General features: G+C 44.7%; 1 protein-coding gene across 4 annotated transcripts in view; it reads left to right on the top strand.

Moving 5' to 3' along the window:
* VIPR1 (vasoactive intestinal peptide receptor 1) overlaps positions 1-26,093 on the top strand; it is a 319,284-nt gene extending 293,191 nt beyond the window's left edge. For 3 of the 4 annotated variants that reach the window (XM_069729252.1, XM_069729254.1, XM_069729253.1), the window contains exons 10-13: positions 584-675; positions 21,519-21,648; positions 22,853-22,894; positions 25,550-26,093. In XM_069729252.1, coding sequence (XP_069585353.1) covers positions 584-675; positions 21,519-21,648; positions 22,853-22,894; positions 25,550-25,741 — 456 coding nt within the window. In that variant the 3' untranslated portion in view covers positions 25,742-26,093. The remainder of the gene's footprint in view (positions 1-583; positions 676-21,518; positions 21,649-22,852; positions 22,895-25,549) is intronic. The other variant, XM_069729251.1, reaches the window with a different exon arrangement.
* Positions 26,094-27,283: the final 1,190 nt, after the last annotated feature.

Genomic DNA, 27,283 nt, shown 5'->3' on the forward strand with positions numbered 1-27,283 from the left:
TATTATTTTTTTTATTTATTTTTATTTGACCAAAAATTCCAATTTTCTTTATAAACTTTTTTTTTTTTTTTTTTTTTTAGAACCAAATTTCTAACTTTTCATTTTTTTTTTCTTTTGTGTTACATTTTTTCTCAGGTAATGGGTCTAACTTTTGGTGCATTGTATTGCCTGTGACCTGTTCTTGACTTCTCGTTGTTTCATTGCTTCAGTTTGTCTAATTGTGGTAACTCCTGATTAGCGGTTCTCGCTAAATGCCGACCTCTAGCCGCCATGTCGTCCGCCCGCTGTCCGAGGCTGCTGCGTTTCGCATAGCTGTGTTCTATGGGCTTGACATCATCATACTTGCGATGTATGACACAAAGTCCCAAGCAGGTTGATGTCAGGCCCAAGATGGCTGCCATCCTATCCCGCTATACAAACATGAATAAATTCCGTCGGAGAAGACAGGTTACTGACGAGCCGCTCGCATCCTTTTACTGCACTGCTTATGGTTTTTGGGGTTCTTTTTAATTTTTTTTTAGATATTTTTGTGGATTTGTGTGGGAGTAATCTGTCTCTTTTATTTATTTATTTATTTTTTTAGGTCAATTTCATTCTTTTCATCTGCATCATCCGGATTTTGGTTCAAAAATTACATTCGCCCGATGTGGGAAGAAATGAAAACAGCCAATACACGTAGGTTTCACTCGTGGGCTCTACTTTATTGTACGTCTGGTAGACAAAACGCGTCGGCGCTGTCCGCTCGGTTCAGGATTTTAGAAAGTCTTTAAAGTTCGAAAAAGTTTTTTTTTTTTTAAGGAAATAGCGCCACTTTGTCTGTGGGCCATGACTGGTATTACAGCTTGACCTCATCCACCTAGGTAGGATGCAGCTTACAAATAAAAGTGTCATTGATTCTGGAGAAAAGACGAAAGCAGACCACTTTCTGTAATTTTTAGGACAGAGGTACCTGTGCTGATTAGTGGATGGGGGGGTTGTTGGAACAAGTCCTTTACCTCTCCATGAGCAGTTCGAGTTGCCACTTATCACGGGGGTCTTAAGTTACGAAGTTATCGGCTTTATCATTGATCTTCTAAACATTGCTGGACGTTCTGCTGAGAGAGGGGAAGGAAGAGCTGCTTCATTTTAAGAGCTGCTGCTTCACTTCATTTATCAGGACACAACATCAAGCAACTCAATAAAAATCTTTTTTAGCAGCAAAACTGGAGAAAACAAAGGGGGCTACGAGGACCCAAAGATGAGATAATACAAGGAGGATCTCCTTAAAGGGTTATCCCCCTCCAAAAAAGAAGCGATACCCTATCCATACCATAATCGATACCCCCAGTGATCCTGCCATCAGGGCTCTTCAGCTTCCATTCATTTTCTATAGCACTGTCTTAGAAAGCAATGAATGGACTCGAAACTAAGCATGCCCACCTCCGCAGAGCCCCTTTATTGAGCACCGTTTTTGGCAGAAGGACCCCCGCGATCAGAAAGCTATTCCTTACCCTATGTATAGAGTATCACTTATTGTTTTTTTTTGGAATAACCCTTTAAGCTAAAGTCTAATAGCTGATCAGGGATAGACTAATAATAATTATAAATATAAGAGCCGTAGGATTTGTTAGGATGATGGACGTCAGTTTGGTGCAACCGTCGGGTAAAAAAAATAATAAAATAGTCGTAGAATAAGAAACTTTGGATCATCGCTTTATCACAAAAATCTGCTTCTTACTCTGCCGGGCCGGAACTTTCCACCTCAAGTTTCTCAGTTCACAGGTAGATATGGAAATTGGCTCTTCAGAGAGGAAGACGACTAGCACTCTATGGCGCCCCCCGTTAGAAACAGCGATCCTACACGTCATTATCGACCCTTTAACGAGCCTTGCAGTATGACTTAGGGTAAAAGCCAAATCAAAGAATCTCAAATTGAAGAAACACTGTTTCGGGGTATTGCCCATCGTCAGCACAAAGTCATCAGTTCTCATACTTTGCACTGATGAGGAGCAATACCCTGAAACACCATGTTTGCAAATTGAAATTCTGATTTGGTTTTTATCCTAAGTCATATTTCAAGGGTCGATAATGACTAGTAGGATCGCTGCTTCCAACAGGGGGCGCTATAAAGTTCTTGTCCTCTTCCTCTCTGAAGAGACATTTTGCATATTTAATTTCCCAGAGGAGCAAGCAAGGCATTTAAGTCTCCTCATACTAGCATGTCAGACCTGGCATGTCACTCTCCACAAGGAAAAAAGTTACCTTTAGATCTCAATTCACAGGTAACATCTGTCTTCAATGAATACAGACTTTCCCATTACTGAGATAGGAGATGACAGTTGGTGCCCATAAAGTTCCATGGAGAACTTGCAGCAAATTATCTGTTTCTGCCTTTAGCTCCTCCTCTCTCCATAGAACTTCATGAGCACCAACCGTCCTCTCCTATCTCAGTAATGTAACATTCCGTCTTTACTGAATACAGATTTTACCGTCAAATTGAGAATTTTGAGAGTGAAAAGGAGGAGAAAGAAGCAGATGTTATTTGAAAGATATATCACATTTCTTCTTTTTCTATGTATAATTGACTTATGAAATGCAAATTAAAACGAATGTCATTGTTTATGAGCCTTACATCATAATTTGGAATATTAAGGAGAAGACATCCAATTTTGGGTTCTTGGCCCTCGCCGGTGGGAAGGTACTAAGAAGGCCTTTGAAGGTAATGTTACTCCTCGTGGAGACTCACAGGCCAGGGAGGGCACCATGGGAAAAGAGATATGCAAATCAGGAGGAGAGTTAATTTGCATATTTTTTTCCCCCAGAGAGCATTGCTTGGCCCTTAAGTCTCCATGAGTGGAACCAGGACCCCCAGAGACCTCAAGACGTTTGTACAAACTCCCTAGACTTGTAAATGTCTCTGTTTGTAGAATTGTCCTGGCAGAACTTTCCTCCAAGAAATGTCTCATGTTCGGCTGACTTTGAACATAAATGTTGCTCTTTCGGAGCCCAGTCCTGGCGCGCGCTTACGAGATGTTCTTCCTAATTAAGACAAATTCCATCTGATGCGCCTCTCTGTGTCTGCTGTGTGGAGAGCTTGTTTATTGGGGCAGAAGTTCTCCCGGCAGGCATCTTTCCAGCGGCATTTCGTGCCGAGCGGCTGTAACTCAACCATGCGATGGCTCCTTTGTGCTGGCCGAGAATGTTTACCAGGAAAATACTTGTCAAATTTATTCTCATTAACTCTTGTTACTGCTAATGAGCGGCGTTTTGTTCTCTGTTGTCACTCCGTTTCCAGGAGGGTTATCAATAAATAATAAAAACATCGCGTTATTGTGGTCTGCGAATGCGGCGGAGCTTCCTGCCGCGCCGTGGAGCCGAGAAACAAATCGTGACAATGTGTTAGTCGGTAAATACAATAGAACATTGTATCATTAACACTGAGGAGATGCGGAAGGATCAGACAGAACATTAAAACCACAGGCAGGTGAAGTCACAAGTCCAAATTGTGCTGACTGGATCAGAACATCTCCGAAATGTCATAAAGTTCACAGGATACCGAAATGGCAGGTCTTGTGGGGTGTTCCCGGTATACGGCAGGTCTTGTGGGGTGTTCCCAGTATACGGCAGGTCTTGTGGGGTGTTCCCAGTATACGGCAGGTCTTGTGGGGTGTTCCCAGTATACTGCAGGTCTTGTGGGGTGTTCCCAGTATACGGCAGGTCTTGTGGGGTGTTCCCAGTATACGGCAGGTCTTGTGGGGTGTTCCCAGTATACTGCAGGTCTTGTGGGGTGTTTCCCAGCATACGGCAGGGCTTGTGGGGTGGTCCCATTGTACAGCGGGTCTTGGGTGTTCCCAGTATACTGCAGGTCTTGTGGGGTGTTCCCAGTATACGGCAGGTCTTGTGGGGTGCTCCCAGTATACGGCAGGTCTTGTGGGGTGTTCCCAGTATACTGCAGGTCTTGTGGGGTGTTTCCCAGCATACGGCAGGGCTTGTGGGGTGGTCCCATTGTACAGCGGGTCTTGGGTGTTCCCAGTATACTGCAGGTCTTGTGGGGTGTTCCCGGCATACAGCAGGTGTTGTGGGGTGTTTCCAGTATGCGGCAGGTCTTGGGGGTGTTCCCTGTACATGGCAGGTCTTTTGAGGTGTTTCCCGCATACGGCAGATCTGGGGGTGTTCCCAGTATACAGTGGGTCTTGTGGAGTGGTCCCACTATACTGCAGTTCTTCTGGGGTGTTCCTAGTATACTGCAGGTCTTGTGGAGTATTCCCGGTATATGGCAGGTCTTGTGGGATACTCACGGTATACAGCTGGTCTTGAGGGGTTTCCCAGTATATGGAAGGTCTTGTGGGGTGTTCCCAGTATACAGCAGGTCTTGTGGGGTGTTCCCGGTATGCGGCGGGTCTTGTAGGGTGTTCCCGGTATACAGCAGGTCTTGTGGGGTGTTCCCAGTATACGGCAGGTCTTGTGGGGTGTTCCCAGTATACGGCAGGTCTTGTGGGGTGTTCCCGGTATGCGGCGGGTCTTGTAGGGTGTTCCCGGTATACAGCAGGTCTTGTGGGGTGTTCCCAGTATACGGCAGGTCTTGTGGGGTGTTCCCAGTATACGGCAGGTCTTTTGCGGTGTTTCCCACATACAGAAGGTCTTTGGGGTGGTCCCATTGTACAGCGGGTCTTGGGTGTTCCCAGTATACTGCAGGTCTTGTGGGGTGTTCCCGGCATACAGCAGGTGTTGTGGGGTGTTCCCAGTATGCGGCAGGTCTTGGGGGTGTTCCCCGTATATGGCAGGTCTTTTGAGGTGTTTCCCGCATACGGCAGATCTGGGGGTGTTCCCAGTATACAGTGGGTCTTGTGGAGTGGTCCCACTATACTGCAGTTCTTCTGGGGTGTTCCTAGTATACTGCAGGTCTTGTGGAGTATTCCCAGTATACAGTGGGTCTTGTGGAGTGGTCCCACTATACTGCAGTTCTTCTGGGGTGTTCCTAGTATACTGCAGGTCTTGTGGAGTATTCCCGGTATATGGCAGGTCTTGTGGGATACTCACGGTATACAGCTGGTCTTGAGGGGTTTCCCAGTATATGGCAGGTCTTGTGGGGTGCTCCCTGTATACGGCAGGTCTTGTAGGATGTTCCCAGTATACAGTGGGTCTTGTGAGGTGTTCCCATTATACGGCAGGTCTTCTCGGGTGTTTGCGGTATATGGCAGGCCTTGTTGGGTGTTCCCAGTATACTGCAGGTCTTTTGTGGTGTTCCAGTTCCCGGTATATGGCAAGTCTTGTGGGGTGTTCCCGGTATACGGCGGGTCTTTTGAGGTGCTACCAGTATACGGCAGGTCTTGTGGGGTATTCCCAGTATACAGCAGGTCTTGTAGGGTGTTCATGGTGTACAACAGGTCTTGTGAGGAGTTCCCGGTATATGGCGGGTCTTTTGAGGTGCTACCAGTATACGGCAGGTCTTGTGGGGTATTCCCAGTATACAGCAGGTCTTGTAGGGTGTTCATGGTGTACAACAGGTCTTGTGAGGAGTTCACGGTATATGGCACGTCTTGTGCGGTGTTCCCAGTATACTGCAGGTCTTGTGGGGTGTTCCCGGTATATGGCACATCTTGTGCGGTGTTCCCAGTATACTGCAGGTCTTGTGGGGTGTTCCCGGTATACAGCAGGTCTTTTGCGGTGTTCCCAGTATACAGCAGGTGTTGTGCAGTGTTCCCAGTATATGGCATGTCTTGTGGGGTGTTTACAGTATACAGCAGGTCTTGTGGGGTGTTCATAGTGTACAACAGGTCTTGTGAGGTGTTCCCGGTATACAGCAGGTCTTGTGCGGTGTTCCCAGTACACAGCAGGTTTTGTAGGGTGTTCCCAGTATACGGCAGGTCTTGGGGATGTTCCTCATATACGGCAGTTCTTTTGCGGTGTTTCCCGTATACGGCAGGCCTTGTGGGGTGTTACCGGTATACGGCAGGCCTTGTGCGGTATTCCCAATATACGGTAGGTCTTGAGGGTGTTCCCCATATACGGCAGATCTTTTTAAGGTGTTTCCCGCATATGGCAGGTCTTGGGGGTGTTCCCAGTATACAGCAGTTTTTCTGGGGTGTTCCTAGTATACTGCAGGTCTTGTGGGGTGTTCCCAGTATAAGGCGGGTCCTGTAAGGTGTTCCCAGTATACAGCAGGTTTTGTGGGATGCTCCTGGTATACAGCAGGTCTTGTGGGGTGTTCATGGTGTACAACAGGTATTGTGCAGTGTTTCAAGTATACAGCAGGTTTTGTGGGGGTGTTCCCGGTATACGGCAGGTCTTGGGGGGTGTTCCTCATGTACCGCAGGTCTTTTGCGGTGTTTCCCGCATATGGCAGGCCTTGTGGGGTGTTCCCGGTATACGGCAAGCCTTGTGCGGTATTCCCAATATATGGTAGGTCTTGAGGGTGTTCCCCATATACGGCAGGTCTTTTTGAGGTGTTTCCCGCATACTGCAGGTCTTGTGGGGTGTTCTCGGTATACGGCAGGTCTTGTGGGGTGTTCCCGGTATACGGCAGGTCTTGTGGGGTGTTCCCGGTATACGGCAGGTCTGGTGGGGTGTTCCCAGTACACGGCAGGTCTTGTGGGGTGCTCCCAGTATACGGCAGGTTTTGTGGGGAGTTTCCTACAGATCATCACAATCATGAAAACGGGAGTTATCCCTAGACAGTATCTGAAGTTGGCGGAATCTATCAGTTTTATTCAACTTTTTGCGTAAAAAAGTGCAGAAATTGTCAAATTGTAGCCAAATTGTAAGTGTGATATCCACTGCAGGAAAGGGTTAAAAAGTGCATCCAGTCTGTACCAGTGAAGTGTTTATTTGCGGCCTCCAAACCACAATGAATCCAGTGCGAGGATGAGACACAAAGTATCAGCGCAGGAAATCCGAGCGTCACATCGCGCATCCCCTTATAATAACACAGAGAATCCCTTCCGTTCTCTTTATCTCCAGAGATTCATCAGATTAGGAGAAACTAAACATCAGGAATAAAACATCTCGGCGTCCAGGATTTCTCTCTAATATTTTCTGTCTATGAATTAACCGACTTTTCCAGGATTAGAGTAAAAGGGTCTGCTTTTACTCCAGGAATATCACCACCCTCGTCTGTATCACATAAACTCAGCTGCAGTACCAGACACGGCCACGGCCAAGAGTGGCACTGTATCTTCAACAAAAATAGTTTTCTTTTTAAAAAATTATTGTCAGCCCTTTCAATTAAATTATGAAATTTGAGAAACTGGGAAGCTGAGATATTAGGTGCTGTTTGTAGTCTAATTTGCTGTTTTCTGCTTTCTCTCTGACACAATGTATTTACCTTTAATCTCTATATCCCATTCCAAGATATCTTGACTTCCAGTCTCCCTGGAAGCTGACATATGGAGTGTTGCTGGCGGGGTATTGGTCTCTGTGGGGTATTAGTGATCTTTTCTTCTTGTCTTCACGCTGCAGCTCCGGCGCAGGCGTACTTTATCCTCCCTGTTGAGGGCAGAGCAAAGTACAGTAGTGCGCATGCGCTGGGCCTCTCTGACCTTTCCTGGAGCCTGCGCACTGAGTACTTTGCTCTGCCCTCAACAGGAAGGATAAAGTACGCCTGCGCCGGAGCTGCAGTGTGAAGACAAGAAAAGGACGTTATCGTCAGAAGATGGGAGGCCCCGGACCGGACCGTGATGCCCATCGTACCAGGACCGCCCCTGGGTGAGTATAATCTAACCTCTTTTTCTTATCTTTCAGGATACATAGGGGGATACATTACAGAATGCTGTAGATAAGCCCCTGATGCTGGTGGGCTTAGCTCACCTTCGATTTTGGGGGTGACAGGTTCCCTTTAAAATGGGGGACCCTAAAATAAAATTATGCAGGGTCCCCCTACAATTAATAACCACAGATTTGCGCCAAGGTTAAACATTTTAGTATTCAATTATTGCCCTTAACATGCAGTTACCCCATCATAGTTACTGATGTGTAGGAAGCTTTGGTCTGGACTGTTGTTTGCAGGGTATTGTGTGGAATCCGTCTTGGCAATCAGTTCTTTTTAGTTCAGGTTGAAAATCTAAATTTGCCAGTTAACCTGGAAATGTAAGATTGACTGCAGTTAACATCCGTGGCCACATACAGTCATGGCCGAAAGTGTTGCTACCCTTGAAATTGTTCCAGAAAATTAAGCATTTTTCCCAGAAAATTCTTGGCACCATTTCAAAATTGTGGGTTAACAACTTTGTTTCAAGTATCGGATGCTCGTTCAAACTCACCTGTGGCAAGTAACAGGTGTGGGCAATATGAAAATCACGTGAAACCAGATAAAAAGGGGAAAAGTTGACTCAATCTTTGCATTGTGTATCTCTGTTTGCCACACTAAGCATGGAGAACAGAAAAGGGAGAAGAGAACGGTCTGAGGACTTCAAAACCAAAATTGTTGAACAATATCAACAATGTCAAGGTTACAAGTTCATTTGCAGAGATCTTGATGTTCCTTTGTTCACTGTGAGCAATATAATCAAGACATTTACAACCCATGGCACTGTAGGTAATTTCCCTGGACGTGGACGGCAGAGAAAAACTGCTGAAAGGTTGCAACGCAGGATAGTCCATACGGTGGATAGGCCGCCCCAGTCAAGATCCAAAGAAATTCAAGCTGTCCTGCAGTCTCAGGGTGCTTCAGTGTCAGAGCGAGCTATCTTTTGACCTGTGAATTAAATGAAACCCTATGGCAGGAGAACCCCACTGCTGACACAGAGACATAAAAAACCTGCACTACAATTTGCCAAAATATACGCCAGGAAGGCAAAATCCTTCTAGGAAAGCATCTTGTTGACAGATGAGACCAAGATAGAGCTTTTTGTAAAGCACATCATTATACTGTTTACCGAAAACAGAATGAGAAAAGAACACAGTACCTACTGTCAAATATGGTGGAGGTTCACAGTTTTTTTTGGTTGTTTTGCTGCCTCTGGCACTGGGTGCCTTGATTGTGTGCAAAGCATCATGAAATCTCAATATTATTAAAGGATTTTGGGTCACAATGTAGTGCCCAATGTCAGAAAGCTGGGTTTGCGTCCTACGTCATGGGTCTTCCAGCAGGACACTGACCCCAAATATACTTCAAGAAGCTCCCAGAAATTGATGGAAACTAAGCGCAGGAGAGTTCTGAAGTGGCAGCAATGAGTTCGGATCTAAATTCCATTGATCCCCTGTGGAGAGATCCTAAAATTGCTGTTGGGAGAAGACGCCTTCACATATGAGAGAGCGGGAGCAGTTTACAAAAGAAGAGTCCAAAATTCCAGCTGAGAGGTGTAAGAAGCTCGTGATGGTTATAGGAAGCGAATGATTACAGTTATTTATTCCATAGGGTGCAACTAAGTATTAAGTTGAGGGTGCCAATAATTTTGTCCGGCCCATTTTGGGGTTTTTGTGTGAAATTATGTCCAATTTGCCTTTTGTCTCAGTTTTTTTTGTGTTGTTCCAATAAACACAGGAAATAAATATTGCTTAAACAAGAGAAATACAGAGTATAATGGTTAAAAGACTATTTTTTTTATTAAAGGACATAAGTTGTAAGAACATAAATAAGGCAAACAGACAGATGTAACAATCAAAAGTCATCTCCAATATTGTAATATTCACACACCATAAATAGGGGTAGAGTCAAGAGAGATTGTGATTGTGCTGAGTCTGACCACTGGAAAATCACATAATGGATAAGTAAGTAAATAAATGTCCCCAACACTTCAATAGCAATAATGCGATGCCACAACTGGTCAGAATAAATATACACATAATTATCAAGACATTTTACTCTGTATTTAGAGTGGACACAATTTAATTATCGGATGATTCCATCCTCAACGCGCATTTCATTTGAGTGTAACAAAACATATGGAATTGCAATGATTTTCAAGGAGAAATAGTTAATTTTCGCCAACACTTCCAGCCATGACTGCATATCTTACATACAGGAAAGCTGAGCTATAAGGTACTGTTTGTTCAATCAGATTTACAGTACCTTGTGAAAGTATTTACCCCCCTGGAACTTTCCAACCTTTTCCCACATATCAGGCTTCACACATAAAGATACCAAATGTAAATTTTTGGTGAAGAATCAACAACACATGGAACACAATTGTAAAGTTGAACGAAATTTATTGGTTATTTTAAATTTTGGTGGAAAATCAAAAACTGAAAAGTGGGGCGTGCAATATTATTCAGCCCCTTTAACTTAATACTTTGTTGCGCCCCTTTTCCTGCGATTACAAGTCTCTTGGGGTTTGTCTCTATCAGTTTTGTACATTGAGAGACTGAAATTCTTGCCCATTCTTCCTTGGCAAACAGCTCGAGCTCAGTGAGGTTTGATGGAGATCGTTTGTGAACAGCAGTTATAATAATAATAATAATAATAATTTTTATTTATATAGCGCCAACATATTCCGCAGCGCTTTACAAATTATAGAGGGGACTTGTACAGACAATAGACATTACAGCATAACAGAAATCACAGTTCAAAATAGATACCAAGAGGAATGAGGGCCCTGCTGCTCGCAAGCTACAAACTATGGGGAAAAGGGGAGACACGAGAGGTGGATGGTAACAATTGCTTTAGTTATTCGGACCAGCCATAGTGTAAGGCTCAGGTGTTCATGTAAAGCTGCATGAACCAGTTAACTGCCTAAGTATGTAGCAGTACAGACACAGAGGGCTAATACTGCAGTTCTCAGCTCTTTCCACAGATTCTCCATTGGATTGAGGTCTGGACTCTGACTTGGCCATTCTAACACCTGGATACGTTTATTTGTGAACCATTCCATTGTAGATTTTGCTTTATGTTTGGGATCATTGTCTTGTTGGAAGACAAATCTCCGTCCCAGTCTCAGGTCTTTTGCAGACTCCAACAAGTTTTCTTCAAGAATGGTCTTGTATTTGGCTCCATCCATCTTCCCATCAATTTTAACCATCTTCCCTGTCCCTGCTGAAGAAAAGCAGGCCCAACCCATGATGCTGCCACCACCATGTTTGACAGTGGGGATGGTGTGTTCAGGGTGATGAGCTGTGTTGCCTTTACGTCAAATATATCGTTTGGCATTGTTGCCAAAAAGTTTGATTTTGGTTTCATCTGACCAGAGCACCTTCTTCCACATGTTTGGTGTCTCCCAAGTGGCTTGTTGCAAACTTTAAACAACACTTTTTATGGATATCTTTGAGAAATGGCTTTCTTCTTGCCACTCTTCCATAAAGGGCAGATTTGTGCAGAGTACGACTGATTGTTGTCCTATGGACAGACTGTCCCACCTCAGCTGTAGATCTCTGCAGTTCATCCAGAGTGATCATGGGCCTCTTGGCTGCATCTCTGATCAGTCTTCTCCTTGTTTGAGATGAAAGTTTAGAGGGACGGCCGGGTCTTGGTAGATTTGCAGTGGTATGATACTCCTTTCATTTCAATATGATCGCTTGCACAGTGCTCCTTGGGATGTTTAACACCTTAGTGACAGAGCCAATTTGGTACTTAATGACCAGGCCAATTTTTGCAATTCTGACCACTGTCACTTTATGAGGTTATAACTCTGGAACGCTTCAACGGATCCCGCTGATTCTGAGATTGTTTTTTCGTGACATATTGTACTTCATGTTATTGGTAACATTTCTTCGATATTACTTGCGATTATTTATGAAAAAAACGGAAATATGGCGAAAATTTTTAAAATTTTGCAATTTTCAAACTTTGTATTTTTATGCCCTTAAATCAGAGAGATATGTCACGAAAAATAGTTAATAAATAACATTTCCCACATGTCTACTTTACATCAGCACAATTTTGGATACAAATTTTTTTTTTGTTAGGGAGTTATAAGGGTTAAAAGTTGACCAGCAATTTCTCATTTTTACAACACCATGTAGGGACTACATCACATTTGAAGTCATTTTGAGGGGTCTGTATGATAGAAAATAACCAAGTGTGACACCATTCTAAAAGCTGCACCCCTCAAGGTTCTCAAAACCACATTCAAGAAGTTTATTAACCCTTTACGTGCTTCACAGGAACTGAAACAATGTGGAAGGAAAAAATGAACATTTAACTTTTTTTTGCAAACATCTTAATTCAGAACCATTTTTTTTATTTTCACAAGTGTAAAAACAGAAATGTAACCATAAATTTTGTTATGCAATTTCTCCTGAATACGCCAATACCCCATATGTGGGGGTAAACCACTTTTTGGGCGCACCGCAGAACTTAGAAGTGAAGGAGCGCCGTTTGACTTTTTCAATGCAGAATTGGCTGGAATTGAGATCGGACGCCATGTCACGTTTAGAGAGCCCCTGATGTGCCTAAACAGTGGGAACTCCCCACAAGTGACACCATTTTGGAAACTAGACCCCTTAAGGAACTTATCTAGATGTGTGGTGAGCACTTTGAACCCCCAAGTGCTTCACAGAAGTTTATAACGTAGAGCCGTGAAAAAAAAATTGCATTTTTTCTACAAAAATGATCTTTTTGCCCACAAATTTTTATTTTAACAAGGGTAACAGGAGAAATTAGACCACTAAAGTTGTTGTGCAATTTCTCCTGAGTACGTCGATACCCAATATGTTGGGGTAAACCACTGTTTGGGCGCACCGCAGAGCTTGGAAGAGAAAGAGTGCCGTTTTACTTTTTCAATGTAGAATTGGCTGGAATTGAGATCGGACGCCATGTCGCGTTTGGAGAGCCCCTGATGTTCCTAAACAGTAGAAATCCCCCACAAGTGACCCCATTTTAGAAACTAGACCCCCCATGGAACTTATCTAGATGTGTGGTGAGAACCTTGAATGCCCAAGTGCTTCACAGAAGTTTATAATGCAGAGCCGTGAAAATAAAAAATATTTTTTTTTTCCACAAAAAAAGATTTTTTAGCCCCCAAGTTTTTATTTTCACAAGGGTAACAAGAGAAATTGGACCCCAAAAGTTGTTGTCCAATTTGTCCTGAGTATGCTGGTACCCCATATGTGGGGGTAAACCACTGTTTGGGCGCACGGCAGAGCTCGGAAGGAAGGAGCGCCGTTTTGGAATGCAGACTTTGATAGAATGGTCTGCGGGTATTATGTTGCGTTTGCAGAGCCCCTGATGTACCTAACCAGTAGAAAACCTCCACAAGTGACCCCATTTTGGAAACTAGACCCCCCAAGGAACTTATCTAGATGTGTGGTGAGAACTTTGAATGCCCAAGTGCTTCACAGAAGTTTCGAATGTAGAGTCGTGAAAATAAAAAATATTTTTTTTTTCACAAAAAAGATTTTGTAGCCCCCAAGTTTTTATTTTCACAAGGGTAACAAGAGAAATTGGACCCCAGAAGTTGTTGTCCAATTTATCCCGAGTACGCTGATGCCCCATATGTGGGGGTAACCCACTGTTTGGGCGCACGGCAGAGCTCAGAAGGGAGGGAGCACCATTTGACTTTTTGAGCGCAAAATTGGCTGTCGTGTTTGGAGACCCCCTGATGCACCTAAACAGTGGAAACCCCCCAATTCTAGCTCCAACCCTAACCCCAACACACCCCTAACCCTAATCCCAACCTGATCCATAATCCTAATCACTAACCCTAACCATAATCACAACCCTTACCCCAAAACAACCCTAATGTCAACCCTAACCATAACCCTAATCAAAACCCTAAATCCAACACACCCCTAATCCTAATCTCAACCCTAACCTCAAACCTAACCCTAATCCCAATACACCCCTAATCACAACCCTAACCTTAACCCTAATCCCAAACCTAACCCTAATCCCAAGCGTAACCCTAATGCCAACCCTAACCCTAATACCAACCCTAATCCAAACCCTAACCCTAATCCCAGCTCTAACCCTAACTTTAGCCCCAACCCTAGCCCTAACTTTAGCCCCAACCCTAACCCTAGCCCTAAGGCTACTTTCACACTTGCGTCGTTTGGCATTCCGTCGCAATCCGTCATTTTGGACAAGAAACGGATCCTGCAAATGTGCCCGCAGGATGCGTTTTTTGCCCATAGACTTGTATTGCCGACGGATCGTGACGGATGGCCAGACGTCGCGTCCGTCGTGCACTGGATCAGTTGTGTTTTGGCGGAGCGTCGGCACAAAAAAACGTTCAATGAAACGTTTTTTTGTACGTCGCATCCGCCATTTCTGACCGCGCATGCGTGGCCGTAACTCCGCCCCTTCCTCCCCAGGACATAGATTGGGCAGCGGATGCGTTGAAAAACTACAGCTGCTGCCCACGTTGTGCACAATTTTCACAACGTGCATCGGTATGTCGGGCCGACGCATTGCGACGGCCCCGTACCGACGTAAGTGTGAAAGAAGCCTAACCCTAAGTTTAGCCCCAAACCTAACCCTAAATTTAGCCTCAACCCTATCCCTAAATTTAGCCCCAACCCTAACCCTAAATTTAGCCCCAACCCTAGCCCTAACCCTAGCCCTAACCCTAGCCCTACCCCTAACCCTACCCCTAACCCTACCCCTAACCCTACCCCTAACCCTAACCCTACCCCTAACCCTACCCCTAACCCTACCCCTAACCCTACCCCTAACCCTAATTTTAGCCCCAACTGCTGTTCTCCTGCCGGCCGGCAGATGGAGACAGATGGCGGGCGCACTGGGCATGCGTCCGCCATGTTCTTCTGCCGGCGGCCAGGAGGAGCAGCAAGAGGATCCAGGGACCTAGGTGAGTATGCTAGGGTCCCCGAATCCCCCTATTTCTCTGTCCTCTGATGTGCGATCACATCAGAGGACAGAGAATTACACTTTACTTTTTTTTTTTTTTTTTTTTTTTTTGCGGTCGCCGGTAAACAGTTAATTACCGGCGATCGCAAAACAGGGGTCGGTAATACCGACCCCGATCATGCTCTTTGGGGTCTCGGCTACCCCCGGCAGCCGAGACCCCAAAGATTCTCCCGGTGCCGGCCGGCGGGCGCACTGCGCATGCGCCCGCCATTTTGAAGATGGCGGCGCCCACCGGGAGACACGAGGAGCATCGGAGGAGCTAGGTGAGTATTTGGGGGCCGCTTTTTTTTTTTTTTGCGATCACCGGTAAACGGTTAATTACCGGCGATCGCAAATGCGGGGTGGGTTAAAAACCCCCCGAATCATGTTCTCTGGGGTCTCGGCTACCCTCGGCAGCCGAGACCCCGGAGAAAATCGGCCTCTGGGGGGCGCTAGGGACTTTTTCCACAGCGCCGTTAATTAACGGCGCTGTGGTTTAAGTACCCTTAGCGGCCGCCGTTAAAAGGCGTATCGGCGGTCGCTAAGGGGTTAAAGTTTTGGAAATCATTTTGTATCCAAATCCGGCTTTAAGCTTCTCCACAACAGTATCACGGACCTGCCTGTTGTGTTCCTTGGTCTTCATGATGCTCTCTGTGCTTCACACAGAACCCTGAGACTATCACAGAGCAGGTGCATTTATACGGAGACTTGATTACACCCAGGTGGATTATATTTATCATCATTAGGCATTTAGGACAACATTGGATCATTCAGAGATCCACAATGAACTTCTGCACTGAAAGTAAAGGGGCCGAATAATATTGCACGCCCCACTTTTCAGTTTTTGAATTTCCACAAAAATTTTAAATAACCAATAAATTTCGCTCAACTTCACAATTGTGTTCCACTTGTTGTTGATTCTTCACCAAAAATTTACATTTGGTATCTTTATGTTTGAAGCATGATATGTGGGAAAAGGTTGGAAAGTTCCAGGGGGATGAATACTTTCGCAAGGCGCTGTACATGGTTGTTTTTTTCTGATTGAGAACTAAATAGCCCAATTATGCTTGAATTGATCTAGTATTCCCTTCTTCCGCAAGATTTGATCACTAGAGTCCAGGACGCTGACATATAAGGTGCTGTTTCCAGGGTGTTAGTTGTTCCTGTGTCTAGGTGTATGAAAATGCGGTCACTAGTCATTTTGTTTCATTGCTTTTTGAAAATCAATTTATATACAGTGCCGAGGAGTCGCATCGGGAACCTTAGGGCAGAATTATCTCCCCTTCCCCCACCCCCTGCCTTTTATACTTGATAATAAACTTTATTTCATTTCTCCACTGTTATCGCAACGCAAGCGAAGCGGATTGGCATGAAAAGAAATTCATATTTATGGTTACAGGAAGCGGCTGAGTATCAGAAAAATTGCTGCCTGCCCTTTACAGCTCGTGACATTTACCTATCAGTGGCAATGAGACTCTCGCTTGTGATATTACTCTGCCTCTGACAATGGGTCGTCGTTGGCTCCTGACTGCATCAGAGCATATAATAAAGTGGTCACATCCAAAGCACAAAAGTGTTAAAAAGTCATGATCCTCACCAACACGAAAGTGGCTACAGAAAGCATCTCCACCCACTGACTTCATGGAAATAAGCGTAATGCTTCACTTGGCCACTGGTGGCGCTGCAGCAGAACAGAGCAACCGCTGCTGCCTCTGCTGGTGATCGCAGGTGAACATGGACGTCTCTGTCCTCAGATTATAGCTGGGAGAAGAAGGAATTATCAACATTGGAAAAATCAGCCAGATTTATAGAACTGTCGCACAAAGGCGGATCTTATGCAAGGGGCATTTCTTGGAGGTATTGTGGACAAAGCTCTGGACTTCAGGCCAGGAATTAAAATGTCCCATAAATCAGAACTCAAGTGTTGGGAAGTCTCAACTAGTCATGAGAGTAAGTGTAAGGGGCTCATGTAATCATGGGAGTAAGTGTAAGGGGCTCATCTAGTCATGGGTGTAAGGGGCTCATCTAGTCATGGGTGTAAGGGGCTCATCTGGTCATGGATATAAGGGGCTCATCTATTCATGGGTGTAAAGGGCTCATCTAGTCATGGGTGTAAAGGGCTCATCTGGTCATGGATATAAGGGGCTCATCTATTCATGGGTGTAAAGGGCTCATCTAGTCATGGGTGTAAAGGGCTCATCTGGTCATGGATATAAGGGGTTCATCTAGTCATGGATATAAGGGGCTCATCTAGTCATGGGTGTAAGGAGCTCATCTAGTCATGGGTGTAAAGGGCTCATCTGGTCATGGATATAAGGGGCTCATCTAGTCATGGATATAAGGGGCTCATCTAGTCATGGGTGTAAAGGGCTCATCTAGTCATGGGTGTAAGGGGTTCATCTAGTCATGGGTGTAAAGGGTTCATCTAGTCATGGGTGTAAGGGGCTCATCTGGTCATGGATATAAGGGGCTCATCTATTCATGGGTGTAAAGGGCTCATCTAGTCATGGATATAAGGGGCTCATCTAGTCATGGGTGTAAAGGGCTCATCTAGTCATGGGTGTAAGGGGTTCATCTAGTCATGGGTGTAAAGGGTTCATCTAGTCATGGGTGTAAGGGGCTCATCTATTCATGGATATAAGGGGCTCATCTAGTCATAGTTGTAAGGGGCTCATCTAGTCATGGATATAAGGGGCTCATCTAGTCATGGGTGTAAGGGGCTCATCTAGTCATGGGTGTAAGGGGCTCATCTAGTCATGGGTGTAAGGGGCTCATCTGGTCATGGATATAAGGGGCTCATCTATTCATGGGTGTAAAGGGTTCATCTAGTCATGGATGTAAGGGGTTCATCTAGTCATGGGTGTAAAGGGTTCATCTAGTCATGGGTGTAAGGGGCTCATCTATTCATGGATATAAGGGGCTCATCTAGTCATGGATGTAAGGGGTTCATCTAGTCATGGGTGTAAAGGGTTCATCTAGTCATGGGTGTAAGGGGCTCATCTATTCATGGATATAAGGGGCTCATCTAGTCATAGTTGTAAGGGGCTCATCTAGTCATGGTTGTAAGGGGCTCATCTAGTCATGAGTGTAAGGGGCTCATCTAGTCATGGATATAAGGGGCTCATCTAGTCATGAGTGTAAGGGGCTCATCTAGTCATGGATATAAGGGGCTCATCTAGTCATGGGTGTAAGGGGTTCATCTAGTCATGGGAGTAAGGGGCTCATCTAGTCATGGATATAAGGGGCTCATCTAGTCATGGGTGTAAGGGGCTCATCTAGTAATGGGTGTAAGGAGCTCATCTAGTAATGGGTGTAAGGAGCTCTTCTAGTCATGGGTGTAAGGAGCTCATCTAGTCATGGGTGTAAGGAGCTCATCTAGTCATGGGTGTAAGGGGCTCATCTAGTCATGGGTGTAAGGAGCTCATGTAGTCATGGGAGTAAGGGGCTCATCTAGTCATGGATATAAGGGGCTCATCTAGTCATGGTTGTAAGGGGTTCATGTAGTCATGGGTGTAAGGGGTTCATCTAGTTATGGGTGTAAGGGGCTCATCTTGTCATGGGTGTAAGAGGCTCATCTGGTCATGGTTGTAAGGGGCTCATCTAGTCATGGATATAAGGGGCTCATCGAGTCATGGGTGTAAGGGGCTCATCTAGTCATGGATATAAGGGGCTCATCTAGTCATGGGAGTAAGGGGTTCATCTAGTCATGGGTGTAAGGGGTTCATCTACTCATGGGTGTAAGGGGTTCATCTAGTCATGGGTGTAAGGGGCTCATCTAGTAATGGGAGTAAGGGGTTCATCTAGTCATGGGTGTAAGAGGCTCATCTAGTAATGGGAGTAAGGGGTTCATCTAGTCATGGGTGTAAGGAGCTCATCTAGTCATGGATATAAGGGGCTTATCTAGTCATGGGTGTAAGGGGCTCATCTAGTCATGGGTGTAAGGGGTTCATGTAGTCATGGGTGTAAGGGGTTCATCTAGTTATGGGTGTAAGGGGCTCATCTTGTCATGGGTGTAAGAGGCTCATCTGGTCATGGTTGTAAGGGGCTCATCTAGTCATGGATATAAGGGGCTCATCGAGTCATGGGTGTAAGGGGCTCATCTAGTCATGGATATAAGGGGCTCATCTAGTCATGGGAGTAAGGGGTTCATCTAGTCATGGGTGTAAGGGGTTCATCTAGTCATGGGTGTAAGGGGCTCATCTAGTAATGGGAGTAAGGGGTTCATCTAGTCATGGGTGTAAGAGGCTCATCTAGTAATGGGAGTAAGGGGTTCATCTAGTCATGGGTGTAAGGGGTTCATCTAGTCATGGGTGTAAGGGGTTCATCTAGTCATGGGTGTAAGGGGTTCATCTAGTCATGGGTGTAAGGGGCTCATCTAGTCATGGGTGTAAAGGGTTCATCTAGTCATGGGAGTAAGGGGTTCATCTAGTCATGGGAGTAAGGGGCTCATCTAGTCATGGGTGTAAGGATCTCATCTAGTCATGGGTGTAAAGGGCTCATCTAGTCATGGGTGTAAGGGGCTCATCTAGTCATGGGTGTAAGGGGCTCATCTAGTCTTGGGTGTAAGGGGCTCATCTAGTCATGGGTGTAAAGGGCTCATCTAGTCATCGGTGTAAGGGGTTCATTTAGTCATGGGTGTAAAGGGCTCATCTAGTCATGGGAGTAAGGGGCTCATCTAGTCATGGGTGTAAGGATCTCATCTAGTCATGGGTGTAAAGGGCTCATCTAGTCATGGGAGTAAGGGGCTCTTCTAGTCATGGGTGTAAAGGGCTCATCTAGCCATCGGTGTAAGGGGTTCATCTAGTCATGGGTGTAAAGGGTTCATCTAGTCATGGGTGTAAGGGGTTCATCTAGTCATGGGTGTAAGGGGTTCATGTAGTCATGGGTGTAAGGGGTTCATCTAGTCATGGGTGTAAGGGGTTCATCTAGTCATGGTTGTAAGGGGTTCATGTAGTCATGGGTGTAAGGGGCTCATCTAGTCATGGGTGTAAGGGGTTCATCTAGTCATGGGTGTAAGGAGCTCATCTAGTCATGGATATAAGGGGCTTATCTAGTCATGGGTGTAAGGGGCTCATCTAGTCATGGGTGTAAGGGGTTCATCTAGTCATGGGTGTAAAGGGTTCATCTAGTCATGGGTGTAAGGGGTTCATCTAGTCATGGGTGTAGGGAGCTCATCTAGTCATGGATATAAGGGGCTTATCTAGTCATGGGTGTAATGGGCTCATCTAGTCATGGGTGTAAGGGGCTCATCTAGTCATGGATATAAGGGGTTCATCTAGTCATGGGTGTAAGGGGCTTATCTAGTCATGGGTGTAAGGGGCTCATCTAGTCATGGGTGTAAGGGGTTCATCTAGTCATGGTTGTAAGGGGTTCATGTAGTCATGGGTGTAAGGGGTTCATCTAGTAATGGGTGTAAGGGGCTCATCTAGTCATGGGTGTAAGAGGCTCATCTGGTCATGGGTGTAAAGGGCTCATCTAGTCATGGGTGTAAGGGGCTCATCTAGTCATAGATATAAGGGGCTCATCTAGTCATGGGTGTAAGGGGTTCATCTAGTCATGCGTGTAAGGGGCTCATCTAGTCATGGGTGTATGGATCTCATCTAGTCATGGGTGTAAGGATCTCATCTAGTCATTGTTGTAAGGATCTCATCTAGTCATGGATATAAGGGGCTCATCTGGTCATGGGTGTAAGGAGTTCATGTAGTCATGGGTTTAAGGGGCTCATCAAGTCATGGGTGTAAAGGGCTCATCTAGTCATGGGTGTAAGGGGCTCATCTAGACATGGGTGTAAAGGGCTCATCTAGTCATGGGTGTAATCTTTGGATGTGTCTGGAGACCGAGTCAGATGCCATTTATTCTATTTACCAGTAGGACGGTTTTAATTAGGTAAAGTCCTTTCACTCTGAGTCGTCTTGGAGCATAAAACAATTGAAGTGCAAAGGGAGGACGTAAATCAATTTGCATTCCCCATTTAATATCTGCCGAGGACATTAACAACCGGAGTGCGGTGACGAAAGCTGCAGCGTCAGCCGGGGCGAGCGTCCAGAAATCAAATGTCTAAGATTGTTGAGTATTAATTACTGTAAGCGTGATTCATCTGTGAAATCACTTTCCCTTAGTAGCCTCTCCCCGCAGTGCAGCTCATTCTCCGCAGTTCGTTTACAGCAGGTACCTCATCACGTCACTGCTGTAATAACCAGTTTATGCTGCGCTGCAGTGTAAAGCATGGGGAGCAGCAGACATCTGAGCCTAGGAGTAGATTTCAGGTACCTTAGACTCCAGGTATATCATATCTTATACCTCTGTCACATCCAGAGCTGCAGCCGTGTTTCTAATGTATCATCATGGCAAGCACATCCAGAGCTGTATTCACAATTCCACTGTTACTTTGTGCCTTATACAAAAGCCACTTCCAGAGCTGCAGTAATATTTTTTACTGTTATATCATTTCTTGTACTACAGTTACTCCCAGAGCTGCATTCACAATTCTGCCGTTACTTTAATCACATCCAGAGCTGCATTCATATTTCTACTGTTATCTTTCCTTGTGCTTTAATTAAATCCAGAGCTGCATTCACAATTCTGCTGTCACATCATGTCTTCTACTTTAATGACATCCAGAGCTGCATTCACTCTTCTATGATATCATTCCTTCCATTCCATCTATTGAGTTGTATATCTAAGCCTCACGTGTGTGTGATACTTCCTATACTTATCATCTGCTGTCGCTCATGGGAGCGCAGCTCCTGAGGGTCCGGAAATAATTAGAAGATGCCTGAGTGGAAGGGCAGTAATGGCTAATTAATATCCGTGTGTCTTCCAGGAGATTGGCGAAGTCGACTCTTCTCCTAATCCCGCTGTTCGGGATCCACTACATCGTGTTCGCCTTCTTCCCGGACAATTACAAGATGGAGGTCAAGATGGTCTTTGAGCTCATTCTCGGCTCCTTCCAGGTAAGAAATGAAGACGTGTTCACATTGCACTCGATGGCGAAATCACCAAATCATTAAACATTCTGCAAGTTTGGAAGTTCTTCTCTACCCATGAGATAGGAGACAACTTCCCAATCGCTGGCGGTCCAACTGATCCTGATTATGGGGACTTTGTGTGAACGGAGCAGTGATCGATGGTGCACACCTTGGATCCATTCACTCCTATGGGAATGCAGAAGACCAGCTGAATTCTGCTCTCGCCTATATCCGGAGGTCCCATTAAGATTCATCGACCACTGCTCCGCTCACACAGGGGTCTTCAGGTCCCCAGTTCTCGTAATTGTTGGAGGACCCATCGGTCGAACCACGAGCCATTGTGAAGTTATCCCCTATACCATGGATACGGGATTATTTCCAATCTTGACAATATTCCTTTAAGAGCTAAACCCCATCAATTCTCAGCCTTGACAATTTTATTAGACAGAAGAGAGGAAAACTTTGTCATTTGTGAAGTCAATACAGTGTCACACTGTGACGGTCTTCGGTAAGGAAGGGGAGCGTCAAACTGGTTCTGGAACTATCCCTGTCCCGGGGGTACTATTGAAGGTAGAGAGGCCTGAGTCTCCGATCTTACTATGCTCCTGTTAAATCCTAATCTGTCCCCTCCCCCACCCCTGAGGCCTGGGACAGAAATGTGAGGTAAAAGACAAAACAGGGATAACAGAAAACCTCTATCATATAAAAGCACTAACCAACAATAGGAAGGAGGATAGGGACAGGGAGGAATAAACTAAAGAGGAACAGGGACCAGGCGATAAACACACACCTACTACAGCAAACCACAGAACACTACTACAACAACTCCATTCCAACTGCTTAGCTTTAGCACACAGTACAGGAAGACGACTCTTTCACCAGCAGGGACAAGAAGGTCTGATCAGTTTATACAAGAAGAGGTCAGACCAGATCAGAAGCAGCAGAAATGGAGCTGCATGTTTTTGACCAGCATAGAAAGGGTCGTTAATCTCTTCACCACCAGAGGAAACTAAATCCATTTAATATGTGACACAAATCACACCATCTCTAAAGAAGACCTGCGATTCATTTCCTGACGTGACCATCTAACTCCAGGTATTCCAGGGGGACGTATCCTTTTACATACTTTTCATTGCATTTGTATGTATATACAGTATGTAGCGGTTAATATTTCTTGTTTTCGCTCTAGGGTTTCGTGGTGGCGATTCTGTATTGTTTCCTAAATGGAGAGGTAGGAAGAAAAGATTTCTTATTTAAACAATTCAAATATAATTATATTTTTAAATAAATATTTTGCCTTGAACACTTTTTTTAAACTTAGGTCAAAAATTTGTTTTGAGTAATTTTTTAATGTATCCATGTAGTGGTTGGAGCTTCCTTTCCTTAATACGCAACCTGTATAGACGTACTGTATATGTGAATGATAAAATTGCGACTACCTGCCGCCTCCACTAGAGGGAGCTCAGGAGCTTACTGCATACAGGGTTATTATTGAGTTCAATATATAAACTGTATGCTGTAAGATCCTGAGCTCCCCCTAGTGGTGGCTGCAGGTAGTCACAGTTTTATCTTTGTTATGTAACTTGTGTAAATATTTATAAAAACAATTATCATTACTAATTGTATAAACGTGCTGCTTTATTCTCATGACCCATCATAGAGAGGCTTGTTAGGCAGTCTAAGCCCTAATTTCGACTTTACAGTAACATTGTACAAGTTCTTTCACCAGGGCCATCATTGGTTAGCGCTATTGTCTTGCAGCACTAGGGCTCAAATCCCAAAACACACAGATAATTTGGAAATTAAATTGTGTGGCCAATGGTTATTGAAGCGATGATATTATCTGTACAGTTCTGTGGAATATGTTAGCGCTATTTAGCCAGTTTAATACCAGAATTTTTTGTATCTTTTTTTCCCTCCGTGATATGTGAGGCTTCATTTTTATTTGTCATTTTCAATCATTTTTATTTTAAATTTGTTTCCCTTTCATTTTTTATGTATTGTGCATGACTTTCCTATTTTTTTTATGAGGACAGGGTCAGTAACATTGGTTTGGATTAGGAGTGTTTTAATGTATTTTTCCTACATTTTTTACACCTTATAACCCCCCATAAAGTCATAAAACACCATTGAGGGACATTTCAATATTTAAATCCTTTTTTTAAATCTTATTTACCCTGTAACTGGGGCAGGTATGTTAGCCCCAGTTACAGTGGAAATTCAATATTCTGGCTGCACAGCAGAGCTGACTGGATCTTCTAGGACTCACCAGGTCCTGCTCTTCCCTAAACCCAGTGATCACCAGGTCAGGAGGAGGAAGCACCAATAAACCATTCCTGCCTTTCCTATGAGGAGCTCGGTTGTGCCTGACAGCCGGCTCCCTGCTCTCGCAGCGGTATGATTACGTGCAGCTATCCTGGTATGTGGTGCCATTTTAGAACATCAGTGCAGAGTAGAACACAGACCACCCAGATGTTTAAAGTCTGTGGGTGGTACCGTTGGTGTGATCTCTTAAGGTGAGATCTTAGTGATTGCCTGCCCCTGACCTAATAAATATGAGCCGAGTGCATGCATAGAAGAAAGACATTGGATGCAAGGTCAGATGTGTGCTCTTCTCCCGGCAAAAGCTGGCACAGAACTGAACTTTATTAGTTCAAACAAAAGATCATGTAGCAGGCAGGAAGAGGGCGTTACACAGCTTCTCAGCAGCCATCGTGGTGAGGCGGCAGCTCGGGTGGTTGGTGAGGCGGCAGCTCTGGCGGTGGCGACGCGGCAGCTCGGGTGGTTGGTGAGGCGGCAGCTCGGGTGGTTGGTGAGGCGGCAGCAGCTAGGGTGGTGAGGTGGCAGCTCGGGTGGTGGTGAGGTGGCAGCTCGGGTAGTTGGGGAGGCGGCAGCTCTGGTGATGGTGAGGCAGCAGCTCGGTTGGTTGGTGAGGCGACAGCTCTGGTGGTGGTGAGGCGGCAGCTCTGCTGGTGGTGAGGCGGTATCTCGGGTGGTTGGTGAGGCGGCAGCTCGGGTGGTTGGTGAGGTGGCAGCTCTGCCGGTGGTGATGCAGCAGCTCAGGTGGTTGGTGACGTGGCAGCAGCTCGGTTGGTGGTGAGGCGGCAGCTCGGGTGGTTGGTGAGGCAGCAGGTCGGGTGGTTGGTGAGGCGGCAGCTTTGGCGGTGGTGACGCGGCAGCTCGGGTGGTTGGTGACGTGGCAGCAGCTCGGGTGGTGGTGAGGCGGCAGCTCGTGTGGTTGGTGAGGCGGCAGCTCGGGTGGTTGGTGAGGCGGCAGCAGCTCGGGTGGTGAGGCGGCAGCTCAGGTGGTTGGTGAGGCGGCAGCTCTGGTGATGGTGAGGCAGCAGCTCAGTTGGTTGGTGAGGCGACAGCTCTGGTGGTGGTGAGGCGGCAGAATGGTTATTGTAGGCTTTCCTGAAGAGATGGGTTTTCAGGTTCCGTCTGAAGGATCCAAGGGTGGTGGATAATCGGACGTGTTGGGGCAAAGAATTCCAGAGGATGGGGGATATTCGGGAGAAATTTTGGAGGCGGTTGTGTGAGGAACGAATAAGTGTGGAGGAGAGAAGGAGGTCTTGGGAGGATCGAAGATTATGTGAGGGAAGATATTGGGAGATTAGTTCAGAGATATAGGGAGGGACAGGTATTAGTAGTTTGAACTGGATTCGCTGGGGAATCGGGAGCCAGTGGAGGGATTTGCAGAGGGGGGAAGCAGGGAAGTAGCGAGGAGAGAGGTGGACAATTGATTTCATTAGCTATTCTCTCCTTCACAGTCCAGAAGTGGATAAATAAATAGGAAATTAATCCATACAATAAAATATATATATATTTTATATATTAATTCAATTTTGGATATTATACCTATTTTATTTTTTTTGTAATATTCTAGGTTCAAGCAGAGCTAAAACGTAAATGGCGGAGATGGCACCTTGAGAGGTGTCCAGGAAAGGACATGAAATATCACCACCCTTCACTGGGCAGCAATGGGACCAACTTCAGCACCCAGATTTCCATGTTGACCAAATGCAGCCCCAAGACCCGGAGATCTTCCGGATTCCAGGCAGAATTTTCCTTAGTCTGAAGTAGGAAGGATCAATTGTACAAGTTTGGTGCAAGACTTTATGCCAAATGGTGACGTCACCGCCTTGAAGTGGATTCAGCAGGAAGCCTGAAAACACTTTAAAAAAAAAATGTAAAAAAAAATTGCACTTTAGAGGGTTTGCGTAACCCCCCGATACTCTTCTCGACCAAGCGGACCATTGCATATTTTACAGACAAAAAAAAAAAAAAGACTTGGAGTTATTGTGGCTTCGTACTGGAATGTCTTACAAAACTTTCTTGAGTGAATCTTAAAAACAAGGAGAATCTTAAGAAAAACAAAATTTTGGAATTTAAAAAAAAAAATGTTCTAAATATATTTATTTAATCTTTGACTTGGAGTGTGAATTAAAGCATCAAGAGATGATGTTTATGGACAGAATGAGCGAACATCGAGGGAAATCTGATAAGCTAAGAAATGATCCATCTGGGTATCAGGATCCATTTTATATTTAATGTTAAAAAAAAACCATAAAAGTACAAAAAAATTTTTTTTATAGCGTTTAAGTAAAATCAAATCATCTAGATAGAAATTTCAGAAAATGCACAAGACATTGTACAAAGTGTCTCTATTTTTTTTCCTCTTTTTTTTGTAATTCTATTTTTGGAGTGTAGTTTTCAGCCTCACATCTGACGGGATCACATTCGTGGCTCCGCCCTGTTGTCAGTCCGGAGCTTAGTGAATTTTTTTTTTTGCTATTTTTAACTTTTGGAGCTACTTTTGTGTTAAAATGTATTTCTGGACAGATTTTTTTTTTAGTTGAAATAGTGCGTGAAGAAAAATATATAAGACATGACTAGTAATAAATTTGTGTCTGGATTAAAACAATCCTTACGGGAAACCTAGAGAGAAAGCAAAATAGAAATGTATGACCCTATCATAACGCCAAACTAAAAGAGAAAAAGATCTAATAAGATAAATATGTCGCATTTTATCTTCAGGTTGTAGAAGGAGCCATATTCCATATATTACCAGTGAGTCCAGATTTATGCTGCATTAATTGTGTAAAGAGTAGTACCACTTATAGTGTGATAGAGTATATATTTTTTTGTAATTCCGGTCCTGATTTCAATAAGTATTGATCTGTGCCATTCCCTTTAAAAGTTATTCCAAATTATATTTTTTAATTTGCAGTACCACCTATCACCACTGATGTTGTAAATTTCTCATAGGCTTCAATGGAACAGCGCCCCCCCAGCTCTATATCTTATAATTAGAATAACTTTGGAGTAAAATGTCCATCGGAAGTGTTGGAATCCTTGTGTTAGTCACCAACTAGAGATCTGCAAAAAATCTCTAAAAGTCTAAAAATATGGGAAACATCCCTTTTAAAGTGTTTCTACCATCAGTAAGTGAAATTTACAATATTTTGGCATTTTCAGCACCTAATGAGACTACTTCTGCCACTTCTAAACATTTTTGTGGATGCCTTCACTAAACAGTAAAAACTGTGTACATTCTAATGGAAAATACAAAATTGAAGCAACTTTACAAAAAGTCTTGATTAAGGATGCGCAGAGCGAT

The sequence above is a fragment of the Ranitomeya imitator genome, chromosome 6, assembly GCF_032444005.1.
Source record: "Ranitomeya imitator isolate aRanImi1 chromosome 6, aRanImi1.pri, whole genome shotgun sequence".
NCBI classification, from domain to species: Eukaryota; Metazoa; Chordata; class Amphibia; order Anura; family Dendrobatidae; genus Ranitomeya; species Ranitomeya imitator.